Source organism: Bison bison, unplaced genomic scaffold, assembly GCF_000754665.1.
Source record: "Bison bison bison isolate TAMUID 2011002044 unplaced genomic scaffold, Bison_UMD1.0 scf7180017864349, whole genome shotgun sequence".
Taxonomy (NCBI): domain Eukaryota; kingdom Metazoa; phylum Chordata; class Mammalia; order Artiodactyla; family Bovidae; genus Bison; species Bison bison.
Window position 1 is genome coordinate 1,489,954 of NW_011494921.1, and position 22,647 is coordinate 1,512,600.

Genomic DNA, 22,647 nt, shown 5'->3' on the forward strand with positions numbered 1-22,647 from the left:
CGTTTTTGGTTTATCTCTGTCAATAATTAGGACACCTGTGCGTTTTGAGAAGTCAATCTTCATGGTAGTAGGAAGATTAAAGCCCGGGTAGTTGCTAAGCACTGGCGATTTTGACTCATGCAAAACTGGACTTCACAGCTCCTTGATTTCTAGTAAACTAATGTAAGACGCATTCTTAACACCAGGGCTAATGGGATCTAAACCCATAGGGTTTCTGGAGATGGGGTTCATCTGGGATCCTGGAGGGCCGCCTTGGAAACAGACCTGCCTCACTGTGTGAGCAGATAAGTGGGAGAAGTACAGAGGCTGGGCCTGGCGACATACGTGGAAACTAATCTCTCCCCCAAATTCAGGATAAGGCGTTTGTCCTCTCTTTTCTTACAACACAGAGCAGAGTGCTCTCTGCTTATCTCAAACCTCCTAGCCCTTTCCAGGGTTTGTGCAACAGAGGTAAATGCTCACATGCTCAGCTCATCCTCGTTATTCGCTGGTTCATACTTGTGATTTCACCTTCTCCTTAAAATCTAATCGTATCCTCCAAATCAACACTCCTGGCGCTTTTGCAGTTATTCTCAGAAGCACACTGCTGCTGCTGCTGCTAAGTCGCTTCAGTCGTGTCCGACTCTGTGCGACCCCATAGACGGCAGCCCACCAGGCTCCCCCATCCCTGGGATTCTCCACGCAAGAACACTGGAGTGGGTTGCCATTTCCTTCTCCAATGCATGAAAGTGAAAAGTGAAAGTGAAGTCGCTCAGTCGTGTCCGACTCTTTGCGACCCCATGGACTGCAGCCCACCAGGTTCCTCCGTCCATGGGATTTTCTAGGCAAGAGTACTGGAGTGGGGTGCCATTGCCTTCTCCGTCAGAAGCACGCAGAACAGTGAAAACTTTGAGGCACCAGCCGACAGGTGCGTTCCCAGCAGAGGGCAGAGGAGGTGGTGCTGCCTTCCAGTTTCAGCTCTCACTGGAAATCAGAGTCCTTCCTGGGGTCTGTCTAGTGCCTTATTTTTGTGTTTTTTGTTGGTGAGCTCCTTCAGTAAAGTGGCCCCCTAGCCTAGGGCTGAACTGTTGCCGAGCGTTCTGGAGAAGGCAGTGATATGTCTTCCAGAGAAAATCCATATGTTAGAGAAAATTTGTTCAGTGTTGTTTATTGGGACATTGTTATGAATCAAAATATTTCTTAAATAAGGTTACACAAAAACCAGGCACAAATCTCGGTCATATTTACGCACCCAGGGGCAGTATTTCCTAACTCAGTGTTTGTGCTGACTTTATAGAACTTAACTAACTATCATGAATAAGGACTTCCCCATTGGCTCAGGTGGTAAAAGAATCTGTCTTCAGAGGGGAGACCTGGGTTCAATCCCTGGGTTGGAAGATCCCTTAGAGAAGGGATAGCAACCCACTCCGGTATTCTCGCCTGCAGAATTCCATGGACAGAGGAACTGGTGGGCTACAGTCCAAGGGGTTGCTGAGAGCTGGAACTGGATGAGCGACTTAGCACGCACGCATGCAGGCACCATGAACAACAGGAATCAACTGCACACACACACACACAAAACAGCACAATAACACTATTTAAAACAGACCTCCTACCACTATACAGCCTCACCTAATCTGGATTGTCCAAACAGCCCTTGTACTGTATATTCCTTAATACTTACCAGTGTTAGTTATGGATTGATGTTTGTGTCCCCTGAAAATTCTTATGTTGAAATCCTAATCCCCTTCAGTGTGATGGCGTTAGGAGGTGGGGGCTTTGGGAGGTGATTAGGTCATGAGGGTGGAGCCCCTCTGAATGGAATTAGTGCCGTTATAATAAGAGACAGCAGAAAACATGGTTTCACTCTCCCTCTGCTCTCTGCCACATGAGGACACAAGAAAGTGGCTGTCCTGGAGCCAAGGAGAGGGCCCTCATCAGGAGCCTGAGCATGCTGGCACCCTGATCTCAGACTTCCAGCCTTCAGAGCTGCGAGGAATACGTATCTGCTGTTTAAGCCACCGAGTCTGTGGTATTCTGCCATAGCAGCCTGGACTGCCAAGGACAGAGCTGCAAGAGGAAACAAACCAACCAGAAACATTTCCCAGTTCACTGTCTCCAGCTGTAACCACAGGGAAGCAGTGTCTCCTACCCCACTTCTTTCCAGACCAGAGCTGGGGGCCGGGAGGTCCCTCTCCCTTCTGGGTCCACTCTCCGAGGCCCAGGTCAGCTGTGAAGCACCAAGACCGACTTGCATAAACAGGGACAAACTGTATGGAACGCACATGGACAAGAGTCATTTTCCTTGGAAAACTTGAATTCCGGTCTCCCACTCAGAATTTGTGGTTGTCGTTTGTTGTTAAGGAGTGTCCGAATCTTTTGCGACCCCACGGACTATAGCCCGCCAGGCTCCCCCATCCGTGGGATTTCCTAGGCAAGAATACTGGAGTGGGTCGCCACTTCCTTCTCCAGGGATCTTTCTTACTCAGGGATCGGACCCCCGACTCCTGCTTGGAAGGCAGATTCTTTACTGCTGAGCCATCAGGGAAGCCCCCCTCCACCACTCAAAAGTAAGTGCATATAACCCTCTGTGGTGATGGATGATTTTGACATATTTTTAAATATCTTAATGCACCAGGTTTGGGGCTTTAATCAATTTTGGCAGTAGACAGAGTGAATCTTTCTTTCCAAGAGACAGTGATGAGTCAAACTCATTACTAAGCAATGGGAAAGAAAAAAAAGACTTGATCAGATGCTTCTGCTCAGTGGAGTTTCCATGTTATCTTCTCCAGACAAAATCTGCCAGCTTTCTCTAATTTTAGAAATGTTACAGTGCTTTAAAAAAAACTTATTTCCTAGTATTTTTGTTCTGTCTATTGAAAAAAAAAAAACAAGGATCAATCCTTGTAGCAATGAGCCTTCTGAGCACCCAGACTGAAGTCACTAAATCAGTTGTTCTAATGAAGCAATGAGAAATCCTTGGAAAAATGGCTGATTCCAGCTTTAGGGAAGGAAATGTCCAAGATAAGCCTGGGAGAAAGAGCTCTTAAAGATACCCAAGGCTGTATCAAAAGAGGGTCACTTGGGAGAGGAGAGATAATCTAAGCCCCAGTAAAACTAGTAACTGCAGTAGATTAAAACACCTCCAATATGTAAATGCATGAGTTCATAATATTCTTTTTTTGTAAAAAATAAGCTCTGGCTAGTTTTATTAAAGAAAAATTGTGCGTGATCTGCTTTTCACCAGTCTGTCCTGGTATGCTTCTAATGATATCAGAGTCACCTGGCTCAGGAAGCCAGAGTATCTGGCTCTGCAGTATTCTCAACACGCTGTGCCCAATTCAAGGTTATTTTTGCCACCATAGTGATAGACACTAGTGGTAAAGAATCTGTCTGCCAGTGCTGGAGACATAAGAGATGCAGGTCTGATCCCTGGGTCAGGAAGATCCCCTGGAGTAGGAAATGGCAACCCAATCCAAAATATTGCCTGGAAGATTCCAAGGACAGAGGAGCCTGGTCGGTGACAGTCCATGGAGTCGCAAAGAGCTGGATACAACTGAGCGACTGAGTGCCAGTGACAGACACTAGTTTTGGCCATTGTAGCATAATACTCGATTTCAGATTCCCTCAAGGCTGGGCAGAGTTTATCGAGGACGACCAGTTTCACTTTGCCTTGTCTGATCATTTTCAGAGTCTGCTTGTACCCCAGCACACACTTTCCACTTTTCATAACGAAGCCTAGAGTTGATCAACTGGAGCGACCGGAGCCTAGAGTTGATCAACTCTAGCGACTTTTTCATCTTCTTTGCAGCCTTAGGTGTGGGATGCCTCCAACTGAGTGCAGCTGCCAAGATGACAGGGAGCGAGAGAGGAAGCTAGCTCGTTATATTCATACAGATCCTCTGGAGACAACTTGGTGATGGGGTCGTTGTTTTGAAAAGTGGAAAAATAAAGTTAAAGCATTCATTCTGCCTTTCCTGTACAGACTGCACTTCAGGGTAACGACCAGTTGATGAGAGAAGTTTCTGGTTAGAAAGCATTCCAGCCAATAAATGAAGAAAGGATGATGGAGTTGGAACATCACCTTTCTGCAGCCCTTAAATGAAAATGGATCTAGGTCATGACGGTCAACAGCTGCTCATATCACCCAGAAAAGAGAGAAGCAGCTACACTGTGACCCCTGACATCACCTTTTGAAGGAGTTTTGCCAAAAACAAAGCAGAAAAACCCAAACCAGATTCTGATCAGCCTTCTAAATCTAATAACCCCTTTACAGGAAATACAGGGGACAGAAGACATCGTTTAATGAGACCGAGATAATGCAGCTAGCAAAGCCCTGACAGTGGAAACCCCACAGGACTAACGGCGTGGCTTCCTTAACAGATGACCTGAATGAAAGATGGAAAAAAAGGGGAGGAAAGGAGCTTCTGGGTTGGGACTCAGGAGACATATTTTGATCCTATTCTTATAAATAAGCTTTAATTTTTAAAAGCTCTGAGGCAAAAGCCCTATAGCAGTAATGTTAAGTAGATCAGACTATGGAGGTAGGAAGACGTGGATGGTTTAGGAAAAAGACCTGGGAGTTAGAAGATCTGGTTTTGAGTCCTGCTTCTCATTTGTAACCTTGGAGAAATCACTCACTCCCTCTTAGTTTCTTCGTTTTTACAATGGGATAATTGTAAGTTTCTTCATTTTTACAATGGGGTAAGCGTAGCTTTCTCACAGGGTTGTTTTGTGAGAATTAAGTAACAACATATGTGGAAGTGCCGTGGAGACCTTCTGTCAAGTGTAAGATACCTTCCAGGACTGAACACACAAATATCATATATTATCACTTATATGTGGCATCTAAAACAATGATACAAATGAACTTATTTAGAAAACAGAATGAGACCCACAGACATAGGAAACAAACCTAGTTAGCAAAGAGGAAATGTAGGAGGGGAGATAAATCAGGAGTCTGGGATTAACATATACACACTGCTGTATGTAAAACAGAGAGCCAGCAAGGATCAACTCTCAGCACAGGACACTGCACTCAACGCTTTGTAATAACCTATAAGGGAAAAGAATCTGAAAAAGAACACACACACACCCCTGAAACAAACGCAACACTAAAGCAACTGTACTTCAATAAAAACTGGGGAAGGAAATGGCAACCCCACTCCAGTACTCTTGCCTGGAGAATCCCAGGGACCGAGGAGCCTGGTGGGCTACAGGCCACAGGGTCGCAAAGAGTCAGACACGACTGAGCGACTTCACTTTCACTTTCAGTAAAAACAAAACAAAACAGATGTATTCCAGAACAGAAGTTCTATACGAAAAGCCGTAACACAGTGCTCCTGGGCTGTAAGGCACACCCTCGGGGGTCTGTGGGCAGACGTCTTCCTTGCCCCCACAGTCAGAGCATCACCATATCCAACAACGTCATTCACCCACACTGCCCCGACAGGCTGACTCACCTGGGTCGCAGACTTTGTGCAGCAAGCATTTATCTTCTTCATTCCAGGTGTCCAGGTACTCGTCCAAGCCACAGGGCAGACAGACGCTCTCAGACGTAATGGTGCATTTGGAAGACATGTATGTTCCTTAAATTAGAAGGGGGAACATGCGCCAATCAAAACTGCTTCCTCCCAATAAATCAATAAAAATGAGTCAATCTGGGAGTTACCTGGCAGCCCAGTGGTTAGGACTCTGCATTTTCACTGCCGAGCACCCAGGTTCGATACTTGGTCGGGGAACTAAGATCCTGCAAGTCTTAGAGTGTAGCCAAGGAAAAAAACAAAAGCACCAACCTACCAAACCCTTTACATGAACATGGTCCCAGGATGTCCCCCAAAGACAGAGGTCATGTCTCACAGCAGGGGCTCCTCAGGCCTCCTGGCTGGCCCAGATAACCTCACTGGGGTTTGCTATGCCTGTGGTCACCACAGTCTTTTAGACCTTCTAAGTAAAACCCTAGCCCTTTCCACTCCCAACCTCTGCTCACTCAGGAAAAGAACTACAGTTTTCAAACTGGTGCCTGCAGAACTCGAGGGGTTCCCTGGGGACTAAGCAAGAGAAACTTCATCTCCTGCCTCACCTCTCCATCTTCAAACCCCTTTACTGTCGACCCGCAGAGTTCGTTTCTTTTGTCCTACGAACACTGTGGGTTCACGGTTAACTTTGTTTGATCAGAGAGTAATACACACGCTCAGAAACACAAACACACGCATACGCATGAAATCAATGGATCTTTACTCTGTGCACCCAAAAAATATTTGTAGCTGAAATATCTATAAAGGATTTGTAATAAGGTAAGCTCCTTTTCCTCAAAGCTCCTCTTCCCTCCCCAGAACTGGGAGTGAGTGAGAACCCTCTAGACTTGGGGCCTCACCGAGGCCACAGAAGCAGCTGACCACCTCCTTGTCAAAACCACTTTGGGGAAATGGTGACCGATTTACCTCCTACTCCTCAGTAGCTGTTTTGGGAGAAGTTATAACAGGATTTAGGCAATTTTTAGCAGTGATTCAAAGACAGTCATCCCCATCCCCAACCCTACCCCTGGCGAATTTCTATGAAATTAATACTTTTTTTTTTGGCCTTACCTCACGGCTTGCGGGATCTTAATTCCCCATCAGGGTTTGAACCTGGGCTATGGCAGTGAAAGAGCGGAGCCCAAACCACTGAACAACCAGGGAACTACTGCAAGTGATCCTTTTAAATAAGACTTGTATTGCATATTTTGAGAGTTTGAATCATAAACTTCTAAAACAGAGTTTTTAAAAAACCTATTGCCTTCTCCAGAAATAGTGTTTTAGAAAACTGGTGCTTAATTCCAGTTCCTGAAACTGCTCTTGATTTTTAAGTTATTTCATCTATTGAGAGTAAGATTTTTGTCTTCAGAGTGACAGACATTACTACCTGCCACTGCCATAAGAAGCCTATCCGATTTCATTTCTCATCTGGCAAGATAGAATCAGTTATTTACTAAGGTTAAAACAAAAAAGAGTCCCACCCACTTTGGGAGGGCCACAACAGGAGGTTTAGCCGCACGAACCTGGCTCACATTTCTTACAGCATTGTCCAAGATGCTCGTAATACCTCTCGCTGGTACATGGAGGGGTGATCTGCAAAGTCACCTAGAAAGAAAATGTGCATCAGGCAGAGATTAAACACAAGTTCTTCCCAGAGGAAGCCACCAGAAACCGTCCTGCCGCCACTCGGCATGATACCGCCCCCCGGCCAAAGATATGACTATCCTATTCTAGCTCATTTCTTTCCCCTAAGAATGTACAAAACCAAGGATACTGGCATCAAGATCCATTTAAGTATTTAAAAATATTTCGGTTACGCTCATGCTAACAGGATGGATTGAAAGGAAATTTAAAAATGGTACCCAGAAGGTTGAAAACTGCTTTTGACCAACCACGTACAGAAGTGGCCCCACTTCTGTGTCATCCACCGTGTGGTCAGTCCACTCTGGTCATAAAAACTGGGGAAGTACAGAGTGGGGTACCTTCATACGTGTACTAGACTCTTTGCAACCTATGGACTGCATTCCACCAGGCTTCCCTGTCCATGGGATTCTCCAGGCAAGAACACTAGAGTGGGTTACCATGCCCTCCTCCAGGGGATCTTCCTGACCCAGGGATCAAACCTGCCTCTCTTTGTCTGCTGACTTTTACAGGCACATTCTTTACCTCTGAGCCATCTGGGAAGCCTGTGTGTTATACCAAGGGAAATGTGATCTGACAAGCTATTTATGATTTTAGAAAGATGCTTAATACTGCTTGCCTTTAAAAAAATTTTAACATGCAAAGAATTTTAAAAAGTGGGACAGCAAGGGGTTATAGGGAGCCTGTGACCTGGAGTCCGGAGCACCGCGGGCCCGCCGGCTCGGGAGATGTCCATGAGCCGCTTCAGCTTTTTGAACTTCGGTCTCCTTTCTGCATGATTCTAACACCAATAATAATTTCCACATTTGCTCATCTAAGCAAAGCAAAACAAAAGCCAAGTACCCTGCATTCACCCAGATTCTTATCAGTTTGCCACAGTAAAGCTCTTTCCCTTATCAGCTGTCTCTGTTAGAGAAAAACAACACACACCCCTGTTGACAAGCAGGCAGTCGAGTTACAGACCCAAGGGAGACACGGAGGCCCGGGGTCAGCAGCGCAGACGGTGCGTGCACACACCGAGGCGCAGGGCCTTGCTGGGCTGGGGTCCGCAGTCACCACCTTGCTCTCAAGGGGCTTTGGCTCTCCACGGTGGGCTGCAAGGGGGGCAGCGGGCCCTCCCTGCGCGCTGTGAGTGAGCACCGGCTCACAGGGCAGACATCAGCCGGGGCTCCCGGTGGCTCAGCGGTGAAGAACCTCCTCCCAACGCCGGGGACACAGGTTCGATCCCCGGTCTGGGAAGATCCACATGCCGCGGAGCAGCTGAGCCCGTGAACCAGAGCGACTGAGCCTGCGCTTTAGAGCCGGGAACCGCGACTCCCGAAGCCGCACGCGGAGCCTAAGCTCTGCAAGAGAAGCCCTCGAACCGCAAATGGGGCAGCCTCCGCGGGCTGCGAGTAGAGAAAACCCGGGCCGCAACGAAGACCCAGCACAGCCAAAACTAAATTTAAAACCGGAAAAGAGGGACTTCCCTGGTGGTCCGGTGGTGCAAACTCTGCGTCCAAAGCAGGGGGCCCGGGTTCGATCCCCGGTCAGGAAACAGATCTCACACGCCATGAGACATGGCCAAAAAGTAAAAATTAAGAAAAGAGTAAGTAGGGCGTGCAGGACGCAGCCAGTAAGGGCCTCCCTGACCTCCCCCAGGCCAGGCAAAGAGCTTCTGGGGGGCTGCGGCCAGGGACAGTTCCTCTGAGGTCAACGAGAGCGTCAAACGTGTTTCCGGAGCCAGGGTGCCGGGAAGGCTGTATCTGGACTTGGTTCCAAGGCCGTCTGACACTCTCCGTGGACCTGGGTAACGGGACCGACGTTCCCCAAGCATCCACCACGAGACAGGCTCGCAGGATCAGGGCAGTGAGCCCCGTGCTGCTGCTGCTAAGTCGCTTCAGTCATGTCCGACTCTGTGTGACCCCAGACGGCAGCCCACCAGGCTCCCCGGTCCCTGGGATTCTCCAGGCAAGAACACTGGAGTGGGTTGCCATTTCCTTCTCCAATGCGTGAAAGTGAAAAGTGAAAGTGAAGTCGCTCAGTCATGTCCAACTCCTAGCGACCCCATGGACTGCAGCCCACCAGGCTCCTCCGTCCATGGGATTTTCCAGGCAAGAGTCCTGGAGTGGGGTGCCATTGCCTTCTCCAGTGAGCCCCGTGGACACTGGTAAATATGACCTAACAGAAACTGCCCCGCCTCTGCTCTCTGGGGTCTTTTCCTGTTTTTATCCGAGCCCGTGTCTCTGCGTCTGCACAGCAACGTGTGCACGGAGGAGAGATGCAGAGGCGAGGGTGAAGCTGGATGCAGTCAATGCAGATTCTGTTTCACAGAAAGGCTCCGTTTAAGCCTGATGGCATGCAAGCGCTCCTGCCATGGTGATGACAAAGCAAACCAGAGAAATGTGCGTTGGACGGTATTTCAGATGATCAAGGCCGATTGCTTCTAACCGGTAAGAAAACTGCAAGTCTCTGTAAGATAGGCGCAGGCTTTGTCTGGGTCACGTACACAGGTTCTTTTTAGGGGAATTTGCTGAAAGGGCTCCTCCTGAAGCAGCAGCCAGAGCTCTGTCAGGTGCCCCTGTGGGCTGGGAGCTGGGCTCCGAACCCTGGCATCTGGTAAGCATCAGCCACCTGAATATGCGAACAGTTTGTTTACACGTTCAGGCGCAGGGCTCTGATTCATTCCGCCCATCCGCCCTCTAGCCCAGGAGTGTCACCCTGGCAAAAACAGGGAAGCTGTGATTCCAGAGGTGACCAGATGTCCTAACTCTTAAACAGATTTTCACAGATTATTCTTTAATATTCATCTCTGTCTCCTAAGCTAATTGTGACTTTACACCTGGACATGTCTTCTTTTTAAAGTACTGAGAGATAATTCACATACTATGAAATTTCCCCTTTCAAAGGTTATGATTCAGTGGGCTTTTTTTTTTGTATATTCAAAAAGTTATGCAACCAGCACTGATGTCTAATTCCAGAACGTCTTCATCATTGCAGAACTGACATGTCTGTTTCACACCGCTATAGGATTACCAGTCTTTCAGGTTACATCAGTAATTCTGCTACTGGGAAAATTGACTGTGGTGAGGCAGACAATTCTGGTATTAATCTAATTTAAGGTAGAACTTAGACTGATCCCTACTTCGTTCCTGAGTTACATTAGATACTTGGCAGTACACCTTCAAACTTTCAAAATAACAATCAACATACAACTTATAAGGCAACATACGTACATAGATATGGTTCATGAAATGTGTGTGTGTGAGTCTCTCTGTCATGTCTGAGTCTTTACAACCCCAAGGACTGTAGCCCGCCAGGCTCTTCTGTCCATGAGATTCTCCAGGCAAGAATACTGGAGTGGGTAGCCTATCCCTTCTCCAGGGGATCTTCCCGACCCAGGGATCGAACCCAGTCTCCCGCATTGCAGGCAGATTGTTTACCGTCTGAGCCCCCAGGGAAGCCCCAAGGAAATGTGCTTTGAGGGTAAATAAGAAGCATCTAGAAAACTCCTGAGGAGGCCCGCACCTTCTGGAGGAGACTGGATACACTCTGTCGTTGTTGTTTTTCCTCCCTTGTTCTTTTTTTCCTCCCTTGCTAGTGGAGGTGACGGAATTCCAGCTGAGCTATTTCATATCCTAAAAGGTGATGCTGTGAAAGTGCTGCACTCAATATGCCAGCAAATTTGGAAAACTCAGCAGTGGCCACAGGACTGGAAAAGGTCAGTTTTCATTCTGATCCCAAAGAAAGGCAATGCCAAACAATGCTCAAACTACCGCACAATTACACTCATCTCACTAGCAAAGTAAATCTCAAAATTCTCCAAGCCAGGCTTCAACAGTACGTGAACCGTGAACTTCCAGATGTTCAAGCTGGATTTAGAAAAGGCCGAGGAACTAGAGATCAAATTACCAACATCCATTGGATCATCAAAAAAGCAAGAGAGTTCCAGAAAAACATCTACTTCTGCTTTATTGACTATGCCAAAGCCTTTGACTGTGTGGATCACAACAAACTGTGGAAAATTCTTCAAGACATGGGAATATCAGACCACCTGACCTGCCTCCTGAGAAATCTGTAGCAGCTCCAGTTAGAACTGGACATGGAACAACAGACTGGTTCCAAATAGGAAAAGGAGTATGTCAACACTGCTTATTTAACTTCTATGCAGAGTACCTCATGAGAAACGCTAGGCTGGATGAAGAACAAGCTGGAATCGAGATTGCCGGGAGAAATATCAATAACCTCAGATATGCAGATGACACCACCCTTTGGCAAACAGTAAAGAGGAACTAAAGAGCCTCTTGATGAAAGTGAAAGAGGGGAGTGAAAAAGTTGGCTTAAAGCTCAACATTCAGAAAACTAAGAGCATAGCTCTGGTCCCATCACTTCATGGCAAATAGGTGGGGAAACAATGGAAACAGTGATAGACTTTATTTTCCTGGGCTCCAAAATCATTGCAGATGGTAACTGCAGCCATGAAATTAAAAGACACTTGCTCCTTGAAAGAAAAGCTATGACCAACCTAGACAGCATATTAAAAAGCAGAAACATTACTTTGCCAACAAAGGTCCACCTAGTCAAAGCTATGGTTTTTCCAGTGGTCATGTATGGATGTGAGAGGTGGACCATAAAGAAAGCTGAGAGCCGAAGAATTGATGCTTTTGAACTGTGGTGCTGGAGAAGACTCTTGAGAGTCCCTTGGACTGCAAGGAGATCCAACCAGTCCATCCTAAAGGAAATCAGTCCTGAATATTCATTGGAAGGACTGATGCTGAGGCTGAAGCACCAATACTTTGGCCACCTGATAGGAAGAACTGACTCACTGGAAAAGACCCTGATGTAGGGAAAGATTGAAGGCAGGAGGAGAAGGGGACGACAGAGGATGAGATGGTTGGGTTTGAGTAAGCTCCAGGAGTTGGAGATGGACAGGGAGGCCTGGGGTCCACGGGGATGCACTGAGTCGGACACGACTGAGCCACTGAACTGACTTAACCCTTGTTCTTTGCTCTTTGCCTCCAAGAAGCTGTTTCTTTTCCTCCACTTGCAGCACTATGATGGGCCTTCTTAGTAGAGGATTTGTGGATCCCTGGGGCTCACACAGCACGTAAAACTCGCTTTTTTGTGCTGGTCTCACTCTGATCCCACGCTCCATGTCCAGGATCCCACGGCTCTCCCTCTGCACTGCAGTCCCTGCGTTTGTAACTAGTGGGAACTCTAGACCTTGGACGCCCTGGGCTGCCCCTCTGGCTGACCCCCTGGGGACCTGTCCCTTGGTGCTGAAGGCCAGGCCAGCCCTGCCTGTGGCCTCCCTGCTCCCACGTCCCCAAACCCCACCTTCTTAGGCTTGGTCTCCGGCGAGCCAGAGCTGGGTCTTTTGGATACCAGCCTCTGTCCAGATGGCCCACATCCACAGAGGGGCATTTCTGGTGTGAATGAGTGGACGCCCCCAGCCCCTCCCAGTCCAACCCTCCTTTTTCCTTTGGGTTCTAGTTCTGACATCCCTCATTTCACCAGCGCTGGGAGAGCCCTCAGGCCTCTCAAGCTCGTGGTCCTTTGGCCCTTTCCTCCCGCTGCTCAGAATGTGGGCCTGACTCCGTCCTCTGATGCTGAAGCTCCAGTACTTTGGCCACCTGATCAAAGAGTGGACTCAGTAGAAAAGAGCCTGATGCTGGGAAAGAACGAAGGCAGAAGGAAAAGTGAGCGGCAAGGGATGACATGGTTAGATACCATCACCAACTCAATGGACATGAGTTTGAGCAAGCTCGGGGAGACAGGGAAGGACAGGGGAGCCTGGCGTGCTGAAGCCCATGGGGTTGCAAAGAGTGGGACACAGCGACCGGAAAACAATCTCCCCCTGAAACCAAAGATGGCAGCTCTTATCATTGGTAACAGTCCTCATAAGGCAGGAATTAGATGAAAATATGTTCCTACCTAAGTATTTCAGAAGCAATCTCCCAGGGAATGGGGTGGGTGGCGGGGAGCAGTGGGAGCCGGGATTCAGCATAAGGCGGTGGATTTTCAGTAAACGGGGTGATTTTCTCAACCACCTCCAGTCTCGTCTCTTTGCCCAAGACGGAGCAACAGACGGCCTTTGGTAACCAATTTGAGCGGTATAGATTCTAGTTATCTACATTTTTGTCTCGTTTGCCTTCAGGATCGACTTGTTTCCCTCTAAAACAACAGGGCTTTTGACCCCTCCTTGTTTTCATTAAACAAATAAAGCAGAACGACTTCTCAACTATTTATGGAATAAAGGGTACGGTCACATAAATTCAACGTTAGGTCTGTCACAGCGCTTGTGTTTGGGGAATAGGCTTTGATTCAGGGTACTTAGAAGCCTTGTAAAAACCACGCATGTGCTGACAGGGCCCTAATACAGGCTTAATCAGTAAACTACAAAAGTAATGTCTGGCCCGCAGAGTTTGCATTGACTAACTTCTGCTTTTTGACAGACAGCTCCTGAGTGTAGAAGGATCCCTAGAGGCTGTTTATAGCAAATATCTTTTACGTTTCCCCCTTTCTTCTCCCCTGCCCATATACATTCCTTGGAGAGTCTTAGAAAAAAAGAAGTTAAAATTAAAATTAAAAAAGCAGTTAAGACAATGCATCTAGCGTATTGGCCATCTGTTACCTCACTTTCTTTTGTGTTTTGTGTCATGTCGATATTCGTTTCAGGGCGTACAAGCTGCTATTTAATTTTAATGGCTGACAGACTGTTCTGGAATAAGCATGTCTACAGTCTATGCAAGGCTTTGGGAGATAATAAATTGTAAATCAAAATTGTGTTTATAAAGCTCCGTGGATTTATTGAATTTGTTTCCCAATGCAATGCCATGTTAGGTCTAATCCTGAAAAACTCCAAGCTGAAGAAACAAAACATTTCTCTGAGTAGAGTGGCAGAGATTGGAGGATCTGTATTTGGAATCCTGCAGGGAAGATTGACTTAAATATTTATTTTTCGTGCAGTTAAATCAACCCAATTGTACCGAAAGGCATTATGAATCCTAAAATTACTTTTCTGCTCTACTGAAAATTCATGCTGACATGTAACAAAACAGAAAGAAGCTTGGCTCCTTCTTTCAAATCAAGAAGAAAAGAACTCAACCCAGAAGAACAAATGAGGGATTTTCCATAGATTTTATTTTATAAAATATCATCCATGACTGTATTTGAGAATCTGGCTGTAAATTAAGTAAAGATTGTATCACATTTCTGATTGTTACAGTCTAACTGAAAGAGGTGGTTTTTCTTAAGGGAGGAACTACTGAATGTGAAAACAACACTCAATAGACTTACAGCCTTTGAAAAAAAAATATCCTTAAAGAAAGTAAAAATTGAAAGTGCTCTCACCCAGAAATCAACTACTAGAGAGCCCTGTTCCCCAGAACATCAAGAAAATGGCTTTACTATGAGGATTTCACGCCAGGAGATTTGTTTTCTCTGAAGCCTTTCAGAGAGAAGCTTTTCGTTCTTAGAAACAAATAAACAACAAATACAGCAAAGGGCTGAGTCACAGGCCTGCGAACAGAGGCCTGCGTTCCTTCTCGTCCACGTCTCTGCTCGGCTGGCTGGGGAGTCAGGCCAGAGACAAGGTCTAGGGTTTCCCCTCTGAACACTTCAATTAGTGAGTCCAAACACAGACCCTTGAAATTGGGATGTTCTGGGGGACCTGTTAAGTTTGGTCCCTTTCTTATCTCCTTTTCTCGAGAAGCTTCCAGCCCCTTCTCTATTTTATCCAGCTTTATAGTCTCGAATATGGCACAGTCATATGTCTGTTACTGGAAAGAAAGCATCCACCATCAGACTTCTTGGTTAACAGTTCAGACCTGGAAGTGGATGTCATAGAGGAGTCATTTTAAGCTTGCAAATCAGATAAGGCAGGTTTCCATAGAAAATAGAAAAATGAAACACTAACTGAAGTCAAGTCTGAGGAGCCAGAATGTAAGGATTTAGCAGAGCAGAGGCTGGGGCTGGGCGAGCCCCTGGAGAAGGAAGGGTGGTGGTACCAGGGCGCCAGTGAAGACAGAGGGGACGCCTGGCCAGGTGGCTCCACCGGTCAGGAAGGGCGGGGCGGGCTTCCCATTACGGCTCTTCCATCCAGGGCAGCTCTCCGAACCGAACTTCCAGGTCGGTCCGACATTTAAAACTGTCTGCTTTTCTACAACCTGAGGACAAGGTGGGGATAAGTCACTTCTGAGTCTCTGTCTCTTTGCCTATAAAATGGGGCGAATCATTGTACCCCTCCGACCGCAGTGAGGATGCGAAGGGGCAATTTGTGCAAATGATGTAGTGATGTGGTGATTTAGTTGCTCAGTCGTGTCTGACTCTTTGCGACCCCACGGACTGTAGCCCGCCAGGCTCCTCTGTCCCTGGGACTTCCCCAGGCCAGAATGCTGGAGTGGGTGGCCATTTCCTTCTGCAGGGGATCTTCCTGACCCAGGGATCGAACTCAAGTCTCCTATGTTGCAGGCAGATTCTTTACCTACTGAGTCACCGGGAAAGCCCGGCAAGGCAGCAATGGCAAGTGAAAACGAAGCCTGTGCTTCTTCCCACTGAGGCCAAGTCGCTGGGGGACTGAGGTGGGGCCCCACCTCAGTCCCCCAGCGACTTGGCCTCAGTGATGCGCGCCCTAGCTGGTGGCCGCTGGCAGCGGGGTTAACCACGCCCCTGGGCTGAATCGGCGAGCCGGGTTCCTTCTATCAGATCGTCCCCTGATGGGGGAACGGAGGGGAAGGCGTGTTGGCAGAAACAGGGTGCAGAAGAGCAGGGATTCGCAGGGACATCCCGAAGCCCTGCCAGCTTCTGGATGCACCTTCCCCGTTTAGTTTTAACCTGGCTGTGCCTGGAGAATCCCAGGGATGGGGGAGCCTGGTGGGCTGCCATCTATGGGGTCGCACAGAGTCGGACACGACTGAAGTGACTTAGCAGCAGCCGTGATCACACAAGCTGACATCAGAGTGTTTCTGGTGACTGGAAAACGTGGTTTGTTTTTTTTTGCCTCTCTGCAAGATGTGCAGGATCTTAGTTCCCTCACTAGGACTCGAACTTGTGCCCCCTGCAGTGGGAGGTGCAGAGCCCTAACCACTGGACAGCCAGGGGATTCCCAGAAAAAACATGTTTTTAATCGAAAAGGTTTATTTTTTTTAAAGCCTGTTTGACTTCACATAAAGCAGTGCTTTCTCATGGGACTGAGATCGTGGCAGGTGGCCAGAGTCACTGCGGTGGTTTCTGTCTGGGGCTTCAGTCGGTGATGGCGGCCGAAGCTGGGTGTGGGGTGAGCTGACTCCAAGCTTCTGCTGAGAAAGGGGCTGGGAGATCCTGCCAGGGATTGCTGTCAACAGGGTCAGAATCGAGGGATATCCAAACGCCCTGCTAGATGTTTCCACTTTAAAAAACTCAACAGACAGCACTTCAAGCTCACGGTTTACAGAGGAAAACTCACACTTTTTCTTTGCACAAACCCAAGCTTCACATTTCATACTTCAGAACATTACACAGGCACCTGTGAAGATGATATGTTACTGATGAAAGAGATGAAGAAAATAAATAGGCAGCCTTTGGGGATCTCCTGTGCACCCCAATGCTTTGGCCACCTGATGTGAAGAGCTGACTCATTTGAAAAGACCCTGATGCTGGGAAAGATTGAAGGAGGGAGGAGAAGGGGACCACAGAGGATGAGATGGTTGGATGGCATCACCAACTCGATGGATGTGAGTTTCAGTAAACTCAGGGAGTTGGTGATGGACAGGGAAGCCCGGCGTACTGCAGTCCATGGGGTTGCAGAGTCGGACACGACTGAGTGACTGAACTGAACTGAACCACGCACCCCAACAGATCACCCTAAGCACTCCCTGGGAGACCACTGAACTGTGTGAAGACCTCACATTATACAAGCCAGGTGCATGGTCTAAGTCATGATGCAATACAGAGAATCAGAGGGTTTAAACAGAAAGCTCCCTGACATCTAGAATACTCCAGTTCCCTTTGTTGTTGTCGTTTAGTGGCTAAGTGGTGTCCTACTCTTTGAGACCCCGTGCCCGCCAGGCTCCTCTGTCCAGGGGATTTCCCAGGCAAGAAGACTGGAGTGGGTAGTCACTCCCTTCTCCAGGGGATATTCCCAACTTGGGGACTGAGCCCACGTCTCCTGCATTGGCAGGTGGATTCTTTACCAAAGAGTCTCCAGGGAAGCCACAATTGCATTTACAGAAACATATTTTACATATGACTCTTGAAAAAAAAATTATCGACTCTTGAAAAAAAAAATTCTGCTGCTAAAATTGAGGCTCAACTATTCTCTGATTGGTACAACGTGAAAAGATGTGTCTAGTTTGAGAAGAATGTGAAGAAAAGGATGACATTGTGACTACTATTGATAATGTATTAATAACTGAGCTGCTACTGAGGGATTTAGGACATTCTAAAATGCGTTTTATGAATGTTTCCAGCGGTAAAGAGTATTCAAAACTTCAGCTTGAAGGCACTCATCACGGCTGGTCAACTACTAGACTCACTGAAAACCACTAATAGGAATCCACCCCCTCCCCTTATACAGACCACTCCCCATAATGGGGTTGGGAGCTGACCTCCTCACTTGCAGACACCAGAGTAAGGCCAGTCACTTCTCTGCCTGAGTCATCCGCCTTACCTTGTAAAGTGACTTTTCATGTGGTATGACCAGAAGGGGAATTTCAGCTTGGTCTAGGGTTTAATGACAGAAAGCACCCATCTCTTAAAAAGCTCTACTGTCATCACACCTTCAAGAACACCTTTCCTGAGCTCTCACATGCCCGTGCAAGGGACAGGCTTGTGTAGGACAAGGCCGTGGGCCCATCCCACCGTCTCAAAGTGTGCAGCGCCGGACCCCACAGGCACTGAGGAGAGAAAACTAGCAGGTGGGGACCCCACAATGTTGCAGGGCCTGGTCTGCCGAAGATCAGGTTCCAGGAAGTGCCTGGACACAGCCCTCACTGGTCACAGGAACAGGAAGGGGAGGGCACCCTGCCTGGGACACAGGGGAAGAGATCTTAGCGGGAGGACCCCAAAGCTAGGGGGCAGGGGTGAGGAGCAGAGGAGCCAAGGATGCTTGGCAGGAGGAGGAGGAGAGGAGGGAGACCCCGAGGGGTGCGGGCCCCGGGGCTGGGGGCCAGGGAGTGGACCAGGAGGATGTAGCAGCTGGGAAAGAAAGGGGGGCCTTTTAGCAGCACCCTGGGGCTTCCCTGGTGGCTCACATGGTAAAGAACCCGCCTGCCAGTGCAAAAGACGAGGGTTTGATCCCTGGGTCGGGAAGATCCCCTGGAGGAGGAAGAGGCCACCCACTCCAGTATTCTGGCCTGAAGAATCCCATGGACAGAGGAGCCTGGCAGGCTGCCATCCATGGGGTCAAAGAGTCAGATACGACTGAGCGACTCACACTTTCCCACACTTGGAGCACACTGCAGAGAGTGGTGGCGTGAGAAAGGCCGATAAGAAGGCGTACGCTCCTTCTGACGATGCACAGTGTCTGATCGGGGGATGACCAGCGTCTCAGTGACGGGACGGCCAGGCCAAAAGCAGGCGTGAGCGCACGAGGCAGGGAGTCTCAGTCATGGAGGAGGGCGAAGAAAGAGGCTCTTTTTAAGGAGGGGATAAAGGGCTGTCTCCATCTGGAAACACTAAATTTGGCTCTTTCACGTCAGCCCTTTGAAAAGTAAAAATGTTATGTATATATTTAAAAATGCATGTATATATATACATAACATAATTTGCCATTTGAACCATTTCTTAGTGTATACAGTTAGTGGCGATAATTAGACTCATGATGTACAACCATCACTATGGTCTCAGCAGAACATTCGTGCCACCCCAAACAGAAACTCTCTTAGGCACTACACAGTACCTCCTCCTTCTCACCGCTGTCTGGGAGCCCTGGAGTTAAAGAACACTGCCATATTTCCTCCAGCCCCTGGCAACCTCTTTCTGCCTCCTGTCTCTGTGAACTTGACTTTCTAGGCGCCCCGCGTAAGTGGGATCATACAGGACTTGTCTCTGTGTCTGGCTTATTTCACTTGGCCTGGTCTTCAAGGTTCGTCCGTGTTGTAGCCTATGTGGGAACTTCGTTCCTTTTGATGGCAGAATGATGCCCCATTGTATGAATGAGTCAGTTTGCTTAGCCGTCCGTCTGTGGGTGGGTGTGTGGGTTGCTTCCATCTCCCTGTTGTGACGGGGCTGCTGTGAGCGGCAGTGAGCACCGGCACACAGGAACCTGCTGAGGTTGCTGCTTTCGGTTCTCTGGAGTCACACCCGAGTCACACAGTCGTTCCGTGTTCAGCTCTTAGAGGAGCTGCCAGGCATCCCCCCACGGTTTCTGCACTGTCTTAATCCATTCCCAGCAGAAATGCACAAGCTGGTAAAGAATCTGCCTGCAGTGCAGGAGACAGAGGTTCAATCCCTGGGTAGGGAAGATCCCTGGAGAAGGGAGTGGCAACCCACTCCAGTATTCTTGCCTGGAGAACTCCTTGAACTGAGGAGCCTGGAGGGCTACAGTCCACGGGGTCAAAAAAGAAACGGACACAACTGAGTGACTGACACTTTCAGCAGAAACGCGAGGCTTCCAGCTTCTCCATGTCTTTGCCAACACTTGTTACTTTTCATTTCTTTTGGTAAGTGATCCTAATGAGAGTGGTTTTTCATAATTAATTAATTTGTGTATTTGCAGCACTAGCTGTTAGTTGCAGCATGTGGGATCTAGTTCATGGAGCAGGGACCGAACCTGGACCCCCTGCATTGGGAGCACCGAACCTTAGCCACGGGCCACTCAGTGTGCTTGTGACCTGCATGTCCCTAATGATCAATGATGCTGAATATCTATTTTATGTGCCTATTGGCCACTTTTAGAGAAATATCTGCCTAAGTCCTTTATCCATTCTTATGGGGTGATTTCATTTTGCCCAGACTTGTGCACGGGACTAGACTTAGCTGTCAACAGGACTGACTCATTATATAGGACCAGAATTGTTACCAGAGGGCTGTAGGACCCTTGGATTCATTTTCACCATCTTGAAAGAAATCCTTGAGTGTCCTATTGAAGAAAAACTTTCCCAATCTAAACAGCATCACTGCGTGGTTCTCTAGAAAATAATCAAGGAGGTTTAGCATTTAAGTAAGACGTGATTGGCCAGTTTACAACCTAAAAGTGGGACACACTGCATTCATTTACTCCCCAAATGCTGATTGAACACATCCTATGTGCCAGAGACAATTTTAAGTTTTGTGGACATGGTAGATATTAGCCAGAGAGTCCTTGCTTACAGTCCTTGGGAGAAGAATGACAGGAAGCAAACATGCGATGGAATCTGGCTGGAATCACGATGGAAAAATGAAACAGGATAAGGTGATGGAATTACGAGGGGAGCCTCACTGATAAGGTGACTTTTGAGTGGAGACCTGCATGAAGTGAGGGAACAAGTCAGGTTAACGGGAAGTCTAAATCCACACAACTGGTGACATAGTTTATCCACATCATGAGTTAACATGTACCTGCAGCTTCAGGACTGTGAGATACAGACTGCAGGTTCCCAGTGGACATAACACTTGAAATAATAAGCACTCCGTGCTATTTTTATCATCAGGGAGGAAATAATTTGTCATAAGACTTTTTTAATTTTAAAGTTTAACCGAGATAAAATACTCATAACAAAATTTACTATCTTAACCATTTTGCTATGAGATTTTTTAAAAATAGATACTGCACACAGAAACAAAAATCTGACTCAGGTCAGATTTAATTGGAAAAAAAAAAAAACCCGTAAAAATGTAGAGTAATTGTGGCCTTTTAGAAGTCTGGGCATAGTCACCATTTCGATCTACCAAACAATACAGTCGACTTCACGAGCTGTCTTGAAAGTTGGTTTTATGGCCCCATCAGCATCTTTTCCCCCCTGATCACCTTGATTCCAGATAAGCTCATTAAAAAAAAATCTTACTCAGACAAGAGCATATCAAAGGTCTATTGATTTCTGCTCATCTCTCTTTCTTACTCGGCTCACAATGCATGTATTATCTCTGCTCCTAGAAAACATATGGCCCAAGGGAAAATGAAGAAATAACCTTGCATTTCAAAACTTTAATTGCAAGTGTCTTTGTCTTCTGGGAGATGAGGGGTGAAGCAAGTCTGCAGCTGTGCGCTACCTGCAGCAGCGGGAACGTCTGTTCCCTAAACAGCGCGATTAGGGTGGGTGACTCGTCCTCACACCAACCCGCCCAGGCTCTGTGAATGCCCCCTTTATTCTCCCAGTGTGGAGGGTTTTTTTTTTCTTTGCCATTCTTGAATTTTTTGTTTTAACTTTTATTCATTTGACAGGAGAGCTCCTTTCTCCTCTTCCCTGCAGTAACCGTTACGGACCCGAGCTTCTCAGCTCACGCTGCTCTGCTGGGTGCCCAGGGCCCTGCGAGGCTCTGCTCTGCTCTTTGGGGGAAGTGACGTGTCAGTCCTCAGTCACGTCTGACTCTTTGTGACCGCGTGGACTGCAGCCTCTGTCATGGGATTCTCCAGGAAGGAACACTGGAGTGGTAGCCATTCCCTTCTCCAGGGGATCTTCCTGAACCAGAGGTTGAACCTGGGTTTCCCACATTGCAGGCAGATTCTTTACCAGCTGAGCCACCAGGGAAGCCCATGGTGGGAGTGCACCCGGCTAATAAGGCCTTTAGACCCCAAAGGAGCCAGGGAAGGGGCTAGACTGCCCTGGCCTGCTTCCTTTTCAAAAAACAATTCCTGTTCTACCTTTTTTTTTTTTGATGTTCAGTTCAGTTCAGTCACTCAGTTGTGTCCGACTCTGCGACTCCATGAATCGCAGCATGCCAGGCCTCCCTGTCCATCACCAACTCCCGGAGTTCACCCAGACTCACGTCCATCGAGTCAGTGATACCATCCAGCCATCTCACCCTCTGTCGTCCCCTTCTCCTCCTGCCCCCAATCCCTCCCAGCATCAGAGTCTTTTCCAATGAATCAACTCTTCACATGAGGTGGCCAAAGTACTGGAGTTTCAGCTTCAGCATCATTCCTTCCAAAGAACTCCCAGGGCTGATCTCCTTCAGAATGGACTGGTTGGATCTCCTTGCAGTCCAAGGGACTCTCAAGAGTCTTCTCCAACACCACAGTTCAAAAGCATCAGTTCTTTGGCGCTCAGCCTTTTTTGATGTGGACCGATTTTAAAGTGTTTTTTGAACTTGTTACAATGTGGCCTCTGCCTTCCGTTTTGGGTTTTCGGCCACAGGGTGCGGGATCTTAGCCCCCTGACCAGGGGTCAGCCTGCACCCCCTGCACGGGGAGGTGACGTCCCCACTGCGCCCGGGAAGCCCCAGGCCTGCTGCTTAAGTGTGCACAGCGTGACCTGGAAAATGAATGCAAAGGCGCCGCTCGGTGGGCGGGTCTGGGGTGGGGTCTGCACTCCTAACAGGCTCTCGGGTGATGCCAGCACTGCTGCGAGTCGAGCGCCAAGGTCAGAGATGGGTTAGACCAAGATGAAGGCCCCTCAGGGCTCCCCAGGCCCCC

General features: G+C 48.0%; 1 protein-coding gene across 1 annotated transcript in view; it reads right to left on the reverse strand.

Moving 5' to 3' along the window:
- Nucleotides 1–22,647, reverse strand: part of TNFRSF11A (tumor necrosis factor receptor superfamily, member 11a, NFKB activator) — a 69,093-nt gene that overhangs the window by 40,113 nt on the left and 6,333 nt on the right. Inside the window, 2 exon segments of the mRNA XM_010854818.1 lie at nucleotides 5,419–5,567; nucleotides 7,019–7,100. Of these exon segments, the coding sequence (XP_010853120.1) occupies nucleotides 5,419–5,567; nucleotides 7,019–7,100 (231 nt within the window).